Below are 20,607 nucleotides of genomic sequence, written 5' to 3' on the forward strand. Positions count from 1 at the left end.
GCTCAGCTCTGACAGTACAGTCTGCCAGCAGCCATCAATAAGGGCACATTTGTCTTTTCACATTATGTCATGGACCCAGACAGGCTCCAATCTTCTGCCAAACAGCTATCATCTTTTCACATCGGCTTTACCCCCACTCAAGCACCATGACCGAGTGCGCTGGTCCAAAGCTCGCTGGTGCGCAGCCCTCCGAGTGGCGAGGGAGGCTCCTGTCCTTAGCTATTCTCCTCACATTCACCTTGCAGTCCCAATTATTCAAGGCGGCACGCATGCATGAGCGCTGCCTGCCAGGCCCAGCTGTGAAAAGTGGGTCATGAAATTTAAAGGCACAAGCAGCCCCGTTTCAGCGCTTGATTGTGACGGCACCAGTCTTGCACCGGTCTGTGACTGCATCGGTCTCACCGCCCCAGTAACATTCAGCGGTGTGTTTGTGTGCAGGTGTGAGGCCCCATCGGTTTCGCAGAAGGTTTCCTTCTCAAAGAATAAATCGGTAAAGATGGAAAACCACCACTTTCACGTTCTCTTGCTGGGGAATTAAGGGGCCACATTTTAATGTTCTCTAAACTGATCCATATCCACTATAAACAATACTTATGTTTTGGTCTCTCTTTGAACATAAGACGTCAATGAACATTTCTCCCCAGCAACAGGGTACAGTAGGCCAGTAGGCTAGCCCATATGGGGGGTAGACATCTCACTGAGGAAAGGTACTCATGCACACACTGAGCAATAATGTCATACCCGGATGAGCTCTTTATAGAACCAGACAGCGTATGGGGGTGTCCTACTAATCTACTGTAGGACATAAAGATGTAATATGCTCCTTGTGCTACAACACACTCATGTGGAAGAACATCCCATTCCTAAAGCTGCAAATGGATGCATTATGAGTATTCATGAGCACAGTAGTCTGACATTTATACCCTTTAGTATAACAGGCCAGAATCACATTCCTCTGCAAGAAAATTGCACACACAGAAAAAAAAAAATTTCAAACAATACACAAGTATTCTGCATTTTTTTATTTATTTTCTTTATCAGCAAAAAACAAACCACACACCACATTACATTTTATAAACAGGAATACTCATTGTGGATGTACGAAGTAAAAGTTCAGCTTAAAACCTGAATAGGTTATTCCTAGCATCAGTGATAAAAGCAATAGCATTAATCATTGTAAATGTATAAAAAGGAAAGTGTTTAAATTTATGAAATAAAAAAAAAACAAAACACAACTTTGGGCAAAAAAAATGTTTCCCCCTCGACATGCTACTTTAAAAATTCATGCAAATGTAAAGCTTTCTAAAACAGTCACTTTCAAAACACTCTCCACATGAAATCCAATAACTTATAAAATATCAGCCTCTTGTCCCTGAACTGATCCTTGAGAGAAAATAGTTTAGATGACCTCAGCAAAAATGTATCCCAGTTTCCATTAATGGCTTCATCTGGCAAACATGCGATCTTTGTTACACGTTATACCCTTAACTGGGCCAGTACCCACTGAGGGAAAAAAAAAAAAAAGATAAAATCCGGTTTTAAACAGACATGTTTCTTTCAAACACATTTCTCTGGCATCATTCAACAGTGAAAACGCTTTTTTTATACACAACTAAATTCTGGGAAGAACATCAAAAACAGCACCATTTAAATTTTTCCTGGATTCTTTCCAACGTGACACTCACGTTGACTCCACAGTAATTGATCTACAAAGTCATACATCTTAGGCAAGTCAAAAAAAGATGGTTTTTTGCTTAAATATAAGATTATATTATACTCTCTATGAATCTCTGTTGTTAGCATGCAAATGGGTGTCTCTCTTATGTTTTAAACCAACATTGTTCTGCTTTTTTTCTTTAGAAGTTGATGGATCCAGTGGCAGGTGTTAGTCTGCCCCGATCTAACTGGTACATCTACTTTGAAAATTACTGAGCCCAAAGCCATAATGCGTGATTGTATCAGAGTCTACAGGTTTGTTGGTGTTGTTGGTGTAATTAAAGGCCACCATCATTAATTGATACCTTCATCTTCATCCTTTTAAACCTGGTTATATGCAGTTGCAGCATCCTCTGCAAAATGCACAGGTTTAAACGCCTTAAAGTTTGTATTCTCTTAGTTATAACCTAAAAAACAGTCTGTTTTAAAATTCAGCATGAAAATTATGACTCAGGACACATGACATTTTGCACACACTCAGTTACAGAACATGACTGATTGGAGTGTTGCCTTTCAAATGGATCTAAAAAGTTACCACACCCCTGTTTGAATGGGAGATTTTAGTGATGCTGAAACATTTCCACCTTTAATGTGACCTTTAAGCATCTCGATCAAAAGGAAAAAAAAAAAACATTTTGCATTTTAGGGAAATTTTGGTGTTAATCAAAGTGCCTCTGATTAACACTAAATACAATTCAACAATTGTGGCAGGTTTTTCCATGTCACAGAGAAAGCCGTGGTTTGCGTAGAGCTTTTAAATCATCAGCAGGATCTCGACGTCAAAAAGTGTCAATCGCAAGAACACGGAAGACAACTTCACAATTTTAAAGGGCAGTCGGGAAACTTTGCGTGGTCTTGATGCATGAGGGCGGTGTGACAATAAAACCCAAAGCAGCTGCGACAAAGCATTTTCTTGTGTATGTGCAACCACATTATTGTTTCATTACCCCAAAAGATTTCAATATTTAAAAAAAATTTTGTTGCGCGTGTTATCGGACACATTAAAGGTGGAAAACACTCTAAAATCACTTATCTTAGCGAATTTTTTTTACATCACATAACTCTGGTGTTTTAATAGGAGTGTGTGAACTCTTTACAACCAATGTACTGCATGTTTGACCTCACGACATTTACCCTTCAGCTGTCTGTCGGTAGCTGAGGCTTGAGGAACTCATCCTGAATGTCCTTAAAGGCAACATTGTCCGTTATCAGAAAAAAACATGTTGGCGGAAGTAAATGAAGCCAATGAGAATAACCTCCAACGTCGGAGCATAAATGGTCACATCAGCCCTCGGACGGAGCACGAAGAACACGATCAATGAAAGGCTGCCAATCATACAGGTTTTTGTAGTCTCGAAACGGAGAACTGCAACACCCATCATGCCTTGCTGAGATGAAAAGTACAACATTTAATAACTAGCAAAAATATTGGTAGTGTTTCGTTAAATATGTCGCCACTCCAGTCAGAGGTTTTACATTAAAACAATGGACCGAACAGATTAATTATGTATAATTATAACGCTCTGTGCTTAAAAATCAAAAGAACAGCTCTCCTTCGCATCTCATAGCACTGATGTGATGTGGACAAAAAGGTTGACGAGAAAAAATGGCTGTCAAACCACTTTTGACTCACGTGAACAAGAAATGACCACATATGTTTTTTTTTGTTTTGTTTTTTCTTGTGACGTAACAGCAGACACTCCAGTAAAAGAAGAAAAAACTTAATTATGAAGAATTGTGTTTGTATAGAGCTACAGCTAATTGTGCACCTACAGTAACTTTTTTTAAACCACCTCCTTTGATTAATGTCTTTCTTGTTTTGTCTTAAAGTTTTTTTTTTGTTTTTTTTTTTCCCCAATTCTTTTGGTCTTAAAAAAGTGTGAATTGAACATCTAGATTTAGGTGGTGATATTCTTGTTATAAACATACGGGCACATTCCTGGGCTGGACATTTTATCCATCACTCAAAACACACAGTTTCTTTTCTTTCTTTTCTTTTTTTTGCGCAAGTAATTGTCAACAGTCTTATGTTATCATGACTTGTAATCCTCTGTGCTTTAAAATGAATGACGGGTGCCAGATTATGGATATCGTGGTGCATGTTGGCAGATTGCGGGGTGTTTCCTAGAGTTTTGATAAACAATTCTGCATTATGACAGTTCATGTTGGGTGAGTAAAGTAGGTGAAGCTGTAGTGATGTAGTTTATGGTTGGTTGATACTGGACAAGTAAGCCATTATAGGCCCTTCTTGGTCGGAGCGCTGAGTTTCCTCATCCCCCTTATCCTGCACAGCAACTCACTGACAAAGTTCTGAAGAAGAAAAGTAAAACAAAGTTAGTCTGTTCAGAGATGCAAATTAAATTCAGTGAGGTGACTAAGGAGTCATTTGAATGTTTCCAGGAAAATTAAGTCTTTGGAGTTGCTGGTTGGATTTTGCAAAGCAGACAATTCCTCATTTCGATTAGTAGATAGCTGCCAAAAATTCCCAAAATAAGGAGCTTAAAGTCATTTTCAGATGCACAAGAATCAACATAATCTATGTATTTTAATGGCTTACAAGGGTAGACGAGCTAACTGAGCTAAAATTATTTCAGATTAAACACACACACTAGTACATTTAATTATTTAATGTAATTAAATAAATTAAAACATCAACTTATTATTAAATATTAAAACATTTTTCTCAACAGATAAAAAAAAATATATCAATGCAGAAGTAATCAAAACACCAATACATTTTTTGTTTTCGTGGTTATTTTGTAGCTGGTGTTTCAGAACGTATAGGAGCGTGTAAGTCTAGATTTGAAACCCTGTGAGTGTTTGATGAAATTAGCTTTTTCTGAAGTGCATAATTTTGTAAGAAACGAGGCAAAACTAAAGTCTATTGCGACATTCACTCTCAGAATCAAGCAAGAGGTTATATCAAGGTCTGGTGTTGGTTATTAACTACCTTATTATATGGGACGGTGCTCATGATCCAATTCCAGATGTCTCCCCCTTCCTACCTGCATTCATCTTTTACCCAGCAGGTGTTTTTTCATTTAACCCAAACAACCCTCTCTGCCTCATCACCCCCCCTCTCACCTCTTGTCTTTAATCTCCTGTTATCTTCCCCACTCTGCCTTCCTTCAAGAAGCAATCTGAAAGTCCTTTCACCTTTCGTTCGCATTCATCTTGTATATCAATTATCCCCGGTCTTTCACTTCTTATTTCCATTTGACTGAGGGGGAAGATGTAAGGGTAGCTGTGCGCACCATTTTTAATCCTGAGAGTGGGTAGGTACAGCCTAAATGTTTACGGAAAACACATTTAAATAAAGTCCAAATGGGTACAGAATCGTTTTGAGCGTGAAACATTGGTTTTAGGGTTCGTTGTAGATTACAGTAAAGCTAAATATAATTAATGGGTATTTAAAAATTAGTACTCTTATGGAGGCATGTAGTTGAAGGTGTATAAGTTGCATATCTCAACCTATACAGCTGTAGCTAAACAGCAATGACCTTGTAATAAAATCACACAGTGATGATGACAGATGGGGGGGGGGGGATTCACCATGTGTGGAATTAATGTGATTGGTTTTTAAAAGCTTTAATCATGCAAATAGCCTAATACAACCTCATCTAAACCCAGACTCTTATCTCTCTGAACACGTCAGTGTGAATACTGCAGGTAATGAATATTATGAAGTCCCGTATCAGGTAGCTTATTTGTGATTGTGAGCGCATAGTTAATTAGGTACTCATTAGAATACTAGAACATGGTGGGTGCAGGCTTTGGCTCTAATGGTTTTTGTGCTCCAAAGAAGCTCACCTCTGTGGGTTTGTAGCAGTCTGTTAGGGATTCCTGTGGAAAGAAGAGGGGGTGGGGGGAACGGTTGTTAGGAGATTAGAAATGATTTACAGATGTTTTTAAAACCTCAGCAGATTCTGCACTTTTGACTTTTCTTAACAGACATTCATATTCTCCATTGGTTGTTGGAGTCTAGCCTCTCTTTATTCATATGAACATATGTGTATGTAAATAAATTACCAAAAGGTTCTGAGATTTTAAGAATAAATTGCTAATTAGCAAACTTGGGGAATGTTCACAAGTCATGTCTCTCAAGTTAAGTCTCAAGCCTTTAGGGACCGAAGGAAGCATGCTCTCATCAAATGCATGGCATCTAATCTGCCAATAACATGGTACATATAGCATAATTAGGCCCAAACTACTATTCCTACATGGTTCTTCTGATTGGAAGTAATGTTATTGTTTTGGAGTGACTCAGCTGATAGGAAATCTGTGAAGAGGACAAAACGAGGAACTAATCTCTAAAGAGAAATCATGCAAATCCCAGTAGAAACAAAAAAAACCGTCATTAATTAATGAAGGGTTTGATTGTTGTTGTTATCTTTTGAGGGATTCATGTCTCATTAGCTACCAGAAACAAACTCTCTGTCAACATCTATATTTTGAGAAAATGTACATCCTGTAAGGATTCTGTTTTGATTTAACACAGAGATTCATCAGTGATCTTCTATAAACCAGACAAAATCACCTCGAAAACATCAAATATTCTGCACAGAAGGCACTTTTGCTTTAAAACTGATACGTGTTTCAAGCATCTATTTTACTTCTTTTTTTTTTGTCGATGAACAGAAATAGTTTATTATACTATTCTTGTCTAAGCAAAATGTCAAACTTTGCCATATGAAATACACAAAGTCTTACACAGCAACTCTTGAAACAAACTAATGATATCCACTTTTTATTTATGGGTATTTAATTTATTACAACATGTTTATTTTTACCAATAGCCTTTATATTCACATGGTTTTAACAGTTATATCTATACTGAATATCCAGACTGCCATCCCTACAAAGGATTCCTCATTCGCTCTGTGACCAATCATCTCTGCTAAAGACTTGCATACATACACACATTTACCTGTAGTTTGCTGGCTCTCTCATCATCACTGTTGACCTCCAACAAGTCATCAATGTCAATCTCCACCTCTGGCATCTCGTCCTCCTGAAACACAAGAGAACCCTTTGTTAGAAAACAGTTGGAAAGGCTTTATGTGGGCAAACAAGATAACAAAGTAGAACATTTAATAAAAAAACAAATGCAACTGGAATATTTGCGTTGGCAAGAGGCTTATAAACACCCAAACCACTGTGTGTGCCTGCCTGCATACGTCGTTTGGAAATGTCATTGTGCCGGGGTTGGGCCGTTTAGCGGCTCAGCGGTTGCAGGCTGCCTTCAGCTCAACACCACATCAAAGCCCCAATGGTTCGTTTTATTTCGCCACAAGGTTTTTACAGAGGAAGCAAGCAGGGAGGATAAACCTTTCCCTCCCAGACACCGCATGATGTGTTCTACAAATGCTGTCCTTTTGGGAAGCGTCGAGCTAAGGCTCTTAAAAGGAACTGAGCCTGAGAATCCAGTTCTTTTTCCACCTCTGTTTGCTTGACATTTACAACAAACACTTAAGCATCTGCTGCTGTCAAACAAGTCAACGGAGATATTTGATCACCTTCCACTATCTTCCAAGTGGGTGGTCAGGTTTTTGTGAGCAACTCGGGCAAAACTCTCTGGGTTTTTTTTGCTCATTGTTCTCTTCATTACTTTGAAACAGAACCTCTGTGCTGAGAATATGCTCAACTTACTGAAAGCACTATTTATCTGTCATGCATTACCTCACTGAAGACTTACTAAACTGATTGTTTGTAATAATAGTTTGTAAATGCTCATTTGTTTTCTTTAAATTTGATGAGAACATGTTCATTTATATATATATATATATATATATATATATATATATATATTTTTTTTATTCTGCCATTTGACATTTAAATCCATTTGCCAAAAAAAATTTTTTTAAGCTATAAGGCCATATTTCCATCTTTGTTTCACAGAGATTAAAATGAACCTCCTTACTGAAGCCCAGGAGGTTCAATCTAACGTACAGCGGGACGGAAATGTTGCTCACAGCTACTTACTAACCATAATTTCATAACAATGCCCATGAGATAATTTCTCATCTCTACTGCTAACACAGCAACAGGGATGTTATCCACGGCTTATGTGTATGTGTGTGTGTGTCTATCATATAGCCAGGAGCACAGCATGGTATTAAGACAAAGAGCATTAAAGCAGGGATGATATTAGCTCCCAGAATTGTAGTCAGTCGGCTTCGGTCTGTGTGGGCAGGGTAATAAGAACACACTGGAATCACTGCAAAACATAACCATTCAAGTAACAATGTAAAACAACATGCATTCTTAAAGTCTAATGCTAAAATCTCGCAAATGCAAGATTTTAGATTTTAGACAGAACTATGGACGAGAAAGAAGCAAGCCTGTGGAGCAAATCTCAATAAAACTTGGGTTTAATGCTTTAATGCTTAATAGTAATGCTTCAAGTATCAGTTGAAACCAGATTTTTGCGTACACTGCATTTTCTTTTTTTGTCACTGTCTGACATAAAATTCCCTGCTTTGCCCTAAGTTTTGTCTAGAAATATTTGTTTGCTAAAGGCCAGATTAATAAGTGTATAGTTTTTTTTTTTTTGTATTTTTATATGTTTTAACCTTTATATTCTGAAGTTTACTTATGTTTTCTTAGTACTTGGTAGATTTACCTTTTAAAACATGTTGGATATCCTTTGGGAAGCTTTTCACAGTAGTTTTCTGGAACGTTGGCCCATTCCTCCAGGTGAGCTGCTGTAACCGAGTCGGGTTTTGGACCCCACCTTCCTCACAACTTTTCAGCTCTGACACAAAAGGGGGCTTTTTGCCACAACAAAATATTGACTTTATTGTCCTTACGTCATTTTGTAACTATTCTGACTACTATGGTCATTGTACATTTGGAAACTTATTTAGACCCAAGTTCTTGTCTGATGTTTTTTCCATATTTCCAAATAATATTTCCGAAGTTGCACATTTGTAACCATGTGTACTATTTACACCAAAACAGCAGCTATTGGTGTTAAATGACTTATAACTCAGTCTAGACAATCAAAGCAAAGATATGTAATGTAGAAATAAAAAGGTCTGATCTTTAGTCTGGACATTTAGGTTAAACTATTTCCATTCATGGTTCAGGCCTTTGAGAAACAATCAGGAAAATGTTGAGTCTTCTCATAGGTTTTAATTGAATTAAGCTTTGGACTTCTATTGGTTCAATTTCTTGCCAGAAGGTGAACCTTTACCCTGGTCTAAAGTGTCCTGCAGCTCCAACAGGTTTCTTTCCAGGTTTGCCCTCCCGCTATCTGTCAACTCGGACCATTATCTAAATCCGACAGATGATCTAAAGTCAGCTGACTCCACAAAGTTTCTCCCTTGGAGTTTGAGGACAGGAAGCAAAGGTCAGTCCCCTCAATCTTTCTCTCTATCAGTCTGTTGGGGTCATCACTCACTCACTGACCTCTGTGAGAGTCCGATTGTTTCACTCGTCAGCAGGCAGTCCATCACCCTACATCCCTGTGATTGGTGATGACAACACACATGGCTGGAGTGTGAAGCATGACCGTGGGCAATTGCCAGGCTACATAAAATAAAATAAAAAATCTTGATATTCAAAGAGGCTGTTGCAGGAAGACACTGCACATATTTAGTCCTTCACAGTGGAGTGTGAGTAATTATAATAGCATGAACCCATACAACTACTCCCAAGTAGATCATTTTTAGTGCCTGCAGCAAGTAAAGTTAATAGTGACTACAGACAACACAAGTAAATCAGCTATTCAAACATTTTAAAATGAAGAAGCGATTGATAAAAGTGCACTTCAATCCTTATTTGCTACACGTAGAAGTAGCAGTTGGTTATTTTTTTGCATTTGCATATGCAAATGAGATAAATAATGATGAAAGACATGGTGTGTTTAGAGGACATGTGCACAAGGAGCAGTGTTTTTTTTTTTTTTTCTAATCAAGGCAACTTTGTGAAGACTGTGTGCGAAAACCAGCAAAGAACTGAAAGCCCGACAGAGAAACACAAAGCTGGACTGTCAGCCCGTGAGCCTGGCAATGTGTGCAGACAGCTGAGAGCGCATCTGTGTCAGGCTTGTTTTCACCGTCGGCTCAGCAGCCGGCAGCGTTTTCAGTCTGGTTCATCTGCGGTGAAGTGATTCTAAGCTAATGCACGCGGCCCAACCCTGTGAGTCACCACAAACTCTATTTAGACTTTATTCAAACAGTATCTATGAACAAAGGTGTGAGCAATTGCTTTACTTGAATGAGTGATTCACCGACATCCCTATTCATAACCCTTTTACGTGAACCGGACCGGCTGGTTTCATATAATTGCAGTTCCAAAGTAGATGATCATCCGCAAGCTAATGCAGTCGTGTTGATGGTTTCAGTCCATAAATATCCCCAGGTCAAATGGACTTTTTTTATTTCATCAGCTTATTAAAAAAAATATGTTTGGATCCAGGTGTTAACAGATACGCAAATCTTCAGTGACGTAGTTGTTATTGTATGCGCAAATGTTGTTTGTCACTGTGATTCTGTTTTTCCTCTTTCTGCAGGTGTAGAAGCAGACTTCCAGAGTGTCATCTTGTCTTCTCTTTCTGCTTCTTTACATTTTCACTTTTAACCCAACCTCACTCCCTTTCTTCTGCTGAAAGTGGTTGCTCTATCACATACACTCCCAGGAAAAAAAAATATAGAGGTTTGTGGCTCTGACTTTACAAATATGAACAAATTTCAAGAGGCATGAATACTTTTTCACCTCACTGAAGGTAAAAGGCAAGGAAAAAAGGAAGAGATCGTGGATCTCTGTCCAAAAGAAGCAAATATATGGAATCTAATATTAAATCCTAAAATCATGATTGGTACAAAGCAAAACAGTCGGTAAAAGCTAAAGGATTAACTAGAATAAGAAAGACGTACAACTCGGATACAGTGAGATGAAGCGAGCACCGATAAGTGGGTCATTGTGATGATGATGAGGCGAAGGAAGAGGAGGATTGTGCAACGCTGTAAAATCTCCCAGCTCAGCTTTCTTCCTCTATATTCTGCCACACTGTGTCACATCAAAGTGCCGGGGAGCTCAAGGTGGGCTGAAATCATCCCCTGAAATTAAGTTACTAAGGGTGGAGGAAGTGAAAACAGAGAATGGACAGTGTGTCATGGGAACATTACTCTGAAGATTAAAGATGAGGGAAACAGACAAACACTACAAGCAGTTCGGAAGACGAGGGAGACTTTGCCAAGGTTACTGTTCAGGCCCTCGTGGATTACGTGCCTCTTGGCCCTCCCCCCACTTTCAAACACCTCCCTGTTGTCGTTTGGTGCAGCCACTTGCTGAAACCGTAGAGCACGAACGATGTGACTTTACTGGGTGATGCTAGCAGCTGCAGCCACAGCTCTTTCTCACGCTGATTCAGCGACTCCAGAGGACACACTACATCATAGGAGAACTGCTGGAAAACAGAGGATTGGGGGAGAAAAATCCTAAAGTCAACGTTGAAAATATAATTAATTAGCATGACAGTGACCCTCTAAACTTCTGTATGCATAAAATTCAAAGATTTTCCCCCCCAACTGTGAACTATTAGTGCAGTAATACCACTTTTTTCAAGTGGATCTCTAATATTAGCTTTTACATAAAGCATTTCTGTTTTGTGTGCTGTTGCCACTGACGTAAATACACACTATATCATAAAGTTCCTACTGTCTGACATCAAGTTAGACTGCTTAGTCAGTCAGTCACCGGTTGAGATAATGCTGCCAACAATTAAACCTTTTCCCTCTCCTACTTTTTACTTTTTATTAGAATAGAAATTACTCCTATGTCAGTTCTTTTGTTTCAAACTTCCAGTCAGTTGAGGCAGGTTCTTCCTGTTTATGGGGAGTTTTTACTACCCACTGTCGCTTCGTGCTTGCTCAGTATGATTGAATTATATAAAGTCTGTGATTCAATGCAAGTGATTGTTTTCTGTCATTCCGTGTTGAATGACAGTAATTTCAATAATTAACTGAATGTAATGAACTTTGATAACTAGGTCCGTTTGGAATGTACGCGTTTTTGAATTGAAATTACTTTTTTTTTTTTTTTTGCAATGTGCCTTGACACGGCATGTTGTGAATTGGCGCTATATAAATAAACTAAATTAAAATTGAACTAAACATTTTCTGTTTTAGGCCAGCAAGAATCATCAAAAATATTTTGATGGGAGAAGTTCCAGAATGAGATTTTAGTGATTCTCTAATCCACCATAGTATCCCATCATTATTTTCTTCACTGTATTAGCTGGGTAAAGGTACAGGCCTTGTAGTCTACAGCAAATGGACTGTTCTTCCATCACTCAGTGTGCAGCAGATATAAAACCAGGCTACACATGTTGAAATCGTGCATATTCTAACCAGACTCTACTGTCAAGCTGATCACATTACAGTCATAACTCGAGTAAACACAGCATGCACTCCACTAAGCTTTTATTAAACTTTTTTCTGTATGAGCTCAGAGGCAGTTTGATGGATGTTTTACAATCTACAGTTAATTATTCTTAGTGTCTCCAATGTTGTAACTAATCCCCCTCTCAGAGCTCTTCATAAACAGCTTCCATCAGCAGCCTCACCAACAGCTCACATTTACACACAGTGACATGTTGTTGCTAGACAGAATCACCTCTGGTTAAAATCCTTGGATATACTTAAGAGTAAAATATTCCTATTTCATTCTCAGTCAGGAATATATCAGACCTGGACATGTAAGGCAGATAGATACAATATTACTGTACTCGAATCCCAGACAGTTCTTCCTCGAGGCAAATCAATCGACAGCTGAAGCCAATGCAGACCTTTGCCCTCAACACAAAGCGAACGCTCGGCATGAAAACATAGATAGCATTGAGCCAGCCATCCAGCAAACGGAACAAGGTCAGAGTGCTGAAGAATGTATTCAAATGAAAAGGTTTCTCCGTTTTATGAAATCTGTAATGTAAGTGAGAATAAACCAAACTAGCTGGAAATAAGACCCAGATTTATTTGAAAAATCAAACAAATCAAATTGCATGGGTTCCTTACTGAACCCATGCAATTTAGCTTTTTGCATGAGTCATTTTGCACATGCAAAGGTGGATAAACAACAAATGCACTCTTAAATAGGAGCTCATCCGTCTGGCTTTTGAGAGTCAAAACTACCGTCGGCCTCTTTCTCTTTGCTGCAAATGCAGATGCTGTTTTGCATCTCCTCCTCCAAGCTCGGAGCGCACAGAGTGCGAGTCAATGTTTTTATACGGCCTGTTTATACCCCTCCTGACAGAGAAACCAGTAATTAACCAGTAGGGATGAGGATAAAACGACTGAGAAATGAACTGATTTTAAAAGCGAGTTATCGATCAACCAATCAAGTTTATAGTGCATTTCACCAACAAAGCAGTTCAAAGTGCTTAACATCATAAAAACACAAAGTCAACAATAAAAACAGGCAATTTGTGTGTAGACAGTGAGAGGAGGACAGAAAAATTTAGCACAAGCAAAACCGAGCGGCCAATAAACGCACCATAACCTTTGTGCTCAGTGTTGATTTTTGAAATTGACACTCGGTGCTGCCAGTGTGTCTCAGCAGCTGGTGGATTTCTGCTGGCTGAGAGGCCTCCTTGTCAACACCTCTGATTTGTTTAGCAGCAGATGCACGTGTGTAGGTCTGTGTGTGTGTGTGTAAGTGAAATGTGTGGACGTGTGCTCAGACACAGACGCTCGGTGAGTGTCTATTTTTATCCATCATATCTAAATTTCCAAGGATGGATATTGTAAACAGAAGACTGACCTTTCTTCATTTCTCAGTCCGTGGGTCAGTCAGTGCAGCAGTAATCATTTAATTAATGACTCCAATTCTGTGGGCTGCTTTTCTGGTTGAAAAAAACGTGGCAGCCACTTTCAATTTTGGATAAATTAACTGTACATCATGCAAAATGTTCAAAGCTTGAGATGTTGTTTAATAATTACATATTTTCTTCTTTGGGGTTGCAACGTCACAAAGTGAGAAAAATCTCGAGGAGTATGAATGTTTTGCAAGGCACTGAGCTTGCTTGTTTGTTGTGTGTGCTCATAGCATGATGCATTAAGTAACTCTGTATGTAAAGTAATACTCCTGTCAATGAGTGCCGATGTGTGTTTTCCCAGGCAGCCTATTGAACCGATCTAATGACTTGGGCTTGAATTCTACTCCTCTGGTTCTATGTGAGGCTCACGTGGTCGCTCTTGTTCCTCGGCAAAAATAAAGCACCTGACAGGCACAGGAGGGGAAAAAATCTTCCCATCTGACTCATGATAGGAAGCAGTGAGAGACAGACAGATGAAAGACATTTCATCTGGAAAGGCAGAAATCTTAGACTTGAAGTGATGCTTGAAGGTTAGAAATCAGCAACAAAATACACATTTCTCTGTTCCGTACACATATTCATAAACACAAAAATCACCTGAAGGCATTTTTTTTTTTTTACACAAAATGCAGTTTCGAAATTAACCTGCACACCTCATATAATCCATGGACAACAGGGATGGCAGTCAGAAGCAATGGTATCAACCACAAGAAGATGCTTCAACTCAGGAGATTGTTTTTGCTCCATTTGGTCTGACCATGTACACTGACCTGTCAGATCACTGTCATGCTCATCACTTTATGAAAAGTCACCACTGCGCCTCTGTTAAAGAGTAGCCCAGCATCTTCAGACTAAAAAAAAAAAAAAAAAAAAAGCCACATGGCCTCATACAAACCCACAGACAGTAAAAGCCTGAGGGCAGAAACCTTGTATACCAACAGACCCTGAGCTGACAGAGCCACTGAAAAGTAGGGCATTTCTTCCACTCATTTACATCTCGAAGGCATACACATGACACAACATGCAGAATGCAAGTGTATAATGGATTTGCTGCTGTCCAGTAAGGGTTTATGTCTCGCATTATCTTCATTGATTGCTCTTAGAGAGACAGATCCATCAGTCCGCTGACACATTCTGCCTTTTAATCACCTAAACAGGACCTCAGCATGAGCAGGCACTCCATTAGAGTTCGCCTCATCTATTAAAGAAGAGAAGGAGTGTGGTGGTGGGTCGGTAGTCACAAACTGACAAGGACTTTTGTCTTCTTTTGTTGAATTAGTATAAACAGTTAACGCATAGGGGCTGATAGAGAATGCATATGTGAGAAAAAAAAACGTATTTGTTCAGAGAAAAAACTGCAATGCAAAGACAAAGCAGATTTAATGTCCATCTTCTAGGTAACATAGGGGGCCCTCAGGGTTTTTCTTGCTTTCATGAAATTCTGTGAACAGCTTTGAGCAGTGACCTTCGGCGTGCACTGGACTGGTCCGCAGCCGAGTGACAAGCAGACAGAACCGGGGCTTTGCTCTCGAAAAGAAAGAGCAAAACTCACGCTTTATAGGCCCTTCTCTGATCGAACCCTCACCTTCCACACATGTGGTCATGTGTGGGGAAAAAAATCCCATTCTGGACACAGGAGTAAGTCAAAATGAGCTGTAGACCAAGGGGTGCCCAAGTCCAGTCCCTGAAATCTACCGATATCCTGCAACTGTAAGATGCCTTCCTTCTCCTACACACCTGAATCAAGCGACTCATCAACAGCTTTTAGTACCGGAGAACCCAGCTGAAAGGGCCGGAATAATTTGATTGAGGCGCGTAGAAGCAGGAGTGAATCTAAAAGCTGCAGATAAAAGATCTTGAGGGCTGGATTGCTTTGTGCTACTTGAATATTGATTAAACAAGCAAGATGATGTCAATATTTTCAAAGGTCTTAAAAGGCGTGACACGTTCTGAACCGCAAATTGCATTACTGATGGAATCCGTTTAGCTTATTTTATCACATTTCTGCCTCAACGAACAACCTGACTTCACTAACAAACTCAAGCCCCTACATCGTAGTCCCCAATGTACTATCGGGTTTTCTTATGAAACTGATACAGTGGATGACCTTTCAGCAAGAACAGCATAGTCACCTCTACATGTATCTAACACACACGTGCTTAAAGAACACCACCGAAGCCAATTTGGGTTTCAAAATAGGGGTATTTACAACAGTGTTTGGAATGTGACGTCCTGCTTACAGTCATGTAAATAAAGATCACTAGTATGTAATAACAACCACCTGCTCAAACACTAGAGGAGGTGATAGACAGCCTTAACAATGCACTGAAAGTACAACATGTCGACATCGTCAGGGACTTGCTTTCACTATCGGCTTTTATTGAAATCCTTCCACGTCCTGGTTCAGCTCAGGCTCAGGCTAATAACACTCTAGTTATCGGAGACCGGTTGGAGAGCCGGAGGGGGATCATCATGGGATATTATCTTATTGGCTAAGTGAATAAATATGAAGAGATGTCCTGATGGTGTGTGGATGTGCACACTATATGGAAAGAGGTCAAATGGACAGGATTATCATGCAAGAGAAAAAAATATGGAAATATTTTTGGCTCCTAATTAATCTAAAATTCAATTTGCATTAACTACATCCTTTGCTGATGGAAGTCCGACATGCAGCCAAGAACTCGGTAAGCTTTGAACTGTTCAGCCATTTGCAGTTGGAAACAAGGCTACAGCTTATTTTAGCTCGAATAAGAACCACACCAGAGAAATAAGCAGGGCTATAAAGAGAGGGAGAAGCTCGCAAACAAGATGACAGACATGAAACGGCATCGGTCTGTGCTAGAGGGCTCCTGAAAATGCAACACTTATGGCATTTTCAGCATGAGGGAGGTAGAAATTCGGAGCTTCACACACACGCAGAGTTTATTAACCTCACGTGTGGAAAAATATTTGCATTGCAATGCTCTCTCTCTCTATTATTGCAGAAGGGAAGGTATCAAAACCTGTTCTGGCAGTTAGTGCCGTTCTGTGATTTTTGCCTGAAACTTATTTTCAGTACACAATGGACAAATCACTTGATATTTTGGCACGCAATCTCTAAAGGATTGTATTGGGAGTGTTTCTGATGGATCAAAATAAAACTCAGCACAATGGCCAAGTGAAAGAAAAAATATATTTGATTTTCTTTTCAAATAAAAATGTAAAAAGTGTCACGTGCGTTACTATTCAGTCCTTTGGGGCATGTCTCTACCTGTAAACCATTCTGACGTGAATATGCTTTGATTCGACTCATTCCAGTAGCTTTGGATTATGTTGAGCAGTGGTGGAGAAAGTACTCAAAAAATTTACTTAAGTAAAAGTACAAATACACAGACAAAAATGTACTTAAGTAAAAGTCAAAGTACCACATTAACATTTTACTTAAGTAAAAGTAAAAAAGTCCTGGCTTTTAAAAATACTTAAGTATTAAAAGTACTTGCTGAATGCATTGCCTAATCACTAATATCATTAAGTGTACCAATCGTATTTAATTTTAGTACATCAGAAATGTGCCATTTTAATGAACAATGCCACAGATAAAGCATGTTTTTATTGAGTTTACTCTGTAACATAGTTTAGACTTAGATATATGATTCTATGCATCATAATTTCAGGGATGGAAACATCTCGTCTCCTGTCCTAACATAACATGAACTTCACTTTTTTTGCCACACATTTGTTTTGAAAGAAATCCAACTGGCAGAGGAGGACATGGAACCAAGGAGCCTCGTAGCAGAGTTGTAGTCTAGACCACCGAACCCAAGACCAAATCAAAACCAGCACCCCATGCTGCATGACAATAAAATTTAGTGCACCTATCAAAATTGCTTCTCAAATTGATCTGAAAGATTCACTTTCCCATAAAAACACCTAGATATTAAATACTTAGAGCTGAAATAAATTTAACCAGTGACAATTCAAACTCTTCTTCATTCTGTTTTGCTTTCATCTCTGTGCCACAATACATAGAGGTCTCCTGCCATCCCTAAAAAAATAACACCCTGGGCGGTTGCCCATATTGCCAATGTCAGAAATAATAATTGTCTGCACCATTAAACATAGCAATTAACAACGCTCAACTATGAACACTGTCCAAGGCCCAATAAGCAAGAAGTAACCAAGCAGGAGGAGCACCGTGACTGTTCTCATCCTCCCTCCTGCTGCAACGTCTGCCACCATGACAGGTGACGAAAACAAAGAGCAATGAGCATGCTCTGTGTTCCTACGTTCTTGTTTTATTTATTCGCCAATTAAATATAAAATAAAATAGCTACTGCAGTGTACGCAGAGCATTACAAGAACAAAGAACGGCTCTCAGTGAGGCTTCAGCACTATATGACTTGGTCAAGATCTGTCCAGAAGAATCGGATCGTCCATGAATGTCATATTACTATATTGCACTTTGGTCACAGCGTTGTCCCATATCTGCAACACCTCAGTCAACACCTCCACACAGTAATTCAGTGCATGAGTGACAACTTTTTTTCATCGCAGATGCAACATGTGTCTCAGTACAGCTAGCTTTGCTAGCATCACGTCCACGGAGCTTACCTTTCTTTAAGCTTTCCTTCCAAGTGACGCTAAAAGTTGGACGAAGTCCCACCGTCTGTGAAAGCGAAGCGCTTCTGATTTTACATGTCGCCATATCTTATGATTTATGCAGCACTATTATATTACTGACGCTCAGAGGAAACCACTGCGCATGTCTGGAGCTCCGCGTGTGAGTAAAGGTGGAGGCGATGGGTGACAACAGACACTAAGTCACGTTATTGCTCGGATTTTACGGCGCCACCTTAAATCCCTGAACTTCACATTTTAACGGAAAAAAAGAGCAACGCGACTTGGATGTAACGAGTAACGAGACAGTTTTGTAGAAATGTAGTGAAGTAGAAAGTACAGATACTTACTGTAAAATGTAGTGGAGTAAAAGTAGAAAGTATCCATTATTAAATCTACTTAAGTAAAGTACAGATACACGAAAATTGTACTTAAGTACAGTAACGAAGTACTTGTACTTCGTTACTTCCCACCACTGATGTTGAGTCATTGTTCAACTGGAAGGTGAACTGGAGTCTCATCTGTTTTGCAGCCTTTGACGGCTTGTCTTCCAGGATTTGCCATGTTTTCGGCAACATCCGTCTTCCAATAAAAAATATTACCACAGCTTCACGTGTCTACAGAAGAAAAGCCTCCCCACAGACTTCAGTGATATAGTTAGTGTTAGTTCTTCTCTACATTATTATGGCTAACTATTAATCCCTTAAATGGCTCCTGTGCTCCTAGGCTTTTGTGATGCTTTTTACTAGTTCGTGTTTTTTTTTTTTTTAAACCTGTGAAGCTTTTGAAGAAAACCTTCACTGAGTAAACAGGTGATTTCTAAAGGCAACGGGTTTGCACTGGTTCACATTTCACAGTATCAAACGCAACATTTTCTTTTCAATTCACCATTAAGCTCTAATTCATGTTCCTCCGTCACATAAAACCCCAATAACTCAAGGTGTGTGTACCCTGCTCCACCCTGTTCTTTTTATAATCTCTCAGTGGTGTAATCTCTTTGTGGATTAAACCATTGATAGATGGAGTGATCCACGCATATATAAATATATGCCTGACTTGAAGTGACAGACGTATTGTGTGCGAACATGTGCGTTTGTGCAGACCCTTGGCATTAGGGAGGGGGTTGTGAGCCAGAAGAGGCGATTGGCTGGCGAGGAGAGTCACAGCATCAGCACATCCTTTAACCCAGTGCCCTTCTTTCCATCTTCTCAACACCCCCACATGGCAGCACAGTGTATGTGGCAAACAGGAGAGTTTATTGGGAGGGGGATTTGCTGCTCTTCGGACTCCCCCCCCCCCCCCCACACTCTCTCTCTCTCTCTCTCTCTCTCTCTCTCTCTCCCTCCCTCTCTCTCTTTCTTTCTCCACATGCGCACACAAGGCCTCCCCTCCCCCTTTTTAAAGTGTTAAAGAATGCGACGTGCAGACGTGCGAGCGCACAGTAATTGGGGTGGCCAATACAAGGCGCAGGGACAGATGCACCGCAAAAAGTGCATATAGGTTAAAAGGGCTAAAACCGTCGCCACATAAACGTCAAACGACTGAACTGAGACGCACGCGCCATCTCATAAACCTTCAATAAACCGAGCAGCTAGGGGGGCGGGGGGGGGGGGGGGGGTTGCTTTAAAGGATATTTGATGAAAGGGCTGTTATTCGGGTCATTTACGAGAAATTATACGGTCTATGTAAATGGATGCACACAGTATTCCTTTTTCACAGCTGCAAGCTTCCGTGGAGGTGAGAGGGGAGGGGAGGGGGGCGACCGGTGCGTAAATGGACAACCATGCGGTTTCTCTGCTGCTGCTTTTCCTCCCCGGCCCTGAGAAATCAGCCATGCATCCTGTCATTGAGCAAAATAAAGCTCCGAGAGTTTTATTTGAACAAATAAAACTCTCGGAGCTACAAAAGGCATTTGCCAGGGTACTGAGGTTTTATGTCCGAAAACCTCAGTATCTATGACGGAAGGAAAACGACAAAGTCAAGCCCCTTGGATGTGAAAAGTTGATGTGTCATATTGTTGTGATTTTGAGTTTCCGAGTGAAAAACAGATGACGTGCAGCTCTGATTGAATGACACAAAAAATGACACAAAAAAAAAACCACGCATAAAGTAACCTGCATTATTTATGTCTGTCTCCTTGTGCATTTGAAGGCCCCCCCCCCCACTGACAGAGGGTGACCCGTCCTTTACTCACCTCACAGTCATACAACTTGCTGAGCTCGTCGATGATCCATTCCTCCAGCACGAGTCTCTTCCGCAGCTCCTTCCTGTCGTACTTGACCGTCACTTTCCCCTGCTTCTTCTGCACCGGGTCCTCACCGTTGATGGGGCCGGAGCTCACGCAGCCCACACCGGGGGGCGCACCTTGGAAGAAGACGCGGCCGCCTGCGGTGGGCAGAGGGGCACTGGTTTCGGTGCTGGCGGCCGACATAGCGGGATGAGAGGGCTTGTTGCTTGGATATATGTGTTAATGA

General features: G+C 40.1%; 1 protein-coding gene across 1 annotated transcript; it reads right to left on the reverse strand.

The window, feature by feature from the left end:
• Window positions 1-1,007: 1,007 nt before the first annotated feature.
• On the reverse strand, window positions 1,008-20,564 carry ppp1r14c (protein phosphatase 1, regulatory (inhibitor) subunit 14C). Its single transcript, XM_008397981.3, has 4 exons — window positions 20,328-20,564; window positions 6,644-6,727; window positions 5,527-5,559; window positions 1,008-4,026 (listed from the first exon to the last, which is right to left on the reverse strand). The coding sequence occupies exons 1-4, from the start codon at window positions 20,562-20,564 to the stop codon at window positions 3,952-3,954; spliced, it is 429 nt and encodes a 142-aa protein (XP_008396203.1). The 3' UTR covers window positions 1,008-3,951.
• Between the last annotated feature and the right edge of the window lie 43 nt (window positions 20,565-20,607).

This window comes from Poecilia reticulata, chromosome 21, assembly GCF_904066995.2.
Source record: "Poecilia reticulata chromosome 21, P_reticulata-male-v2, whole genome shotgun sequence".
Classification (NCBI taxonomy): Eukaryota; Metazoa; Chordata; class Actinopteri; order Cyprinodontiformes; family Poeciliidae; genus Poecilia; species Poecilia reticulata.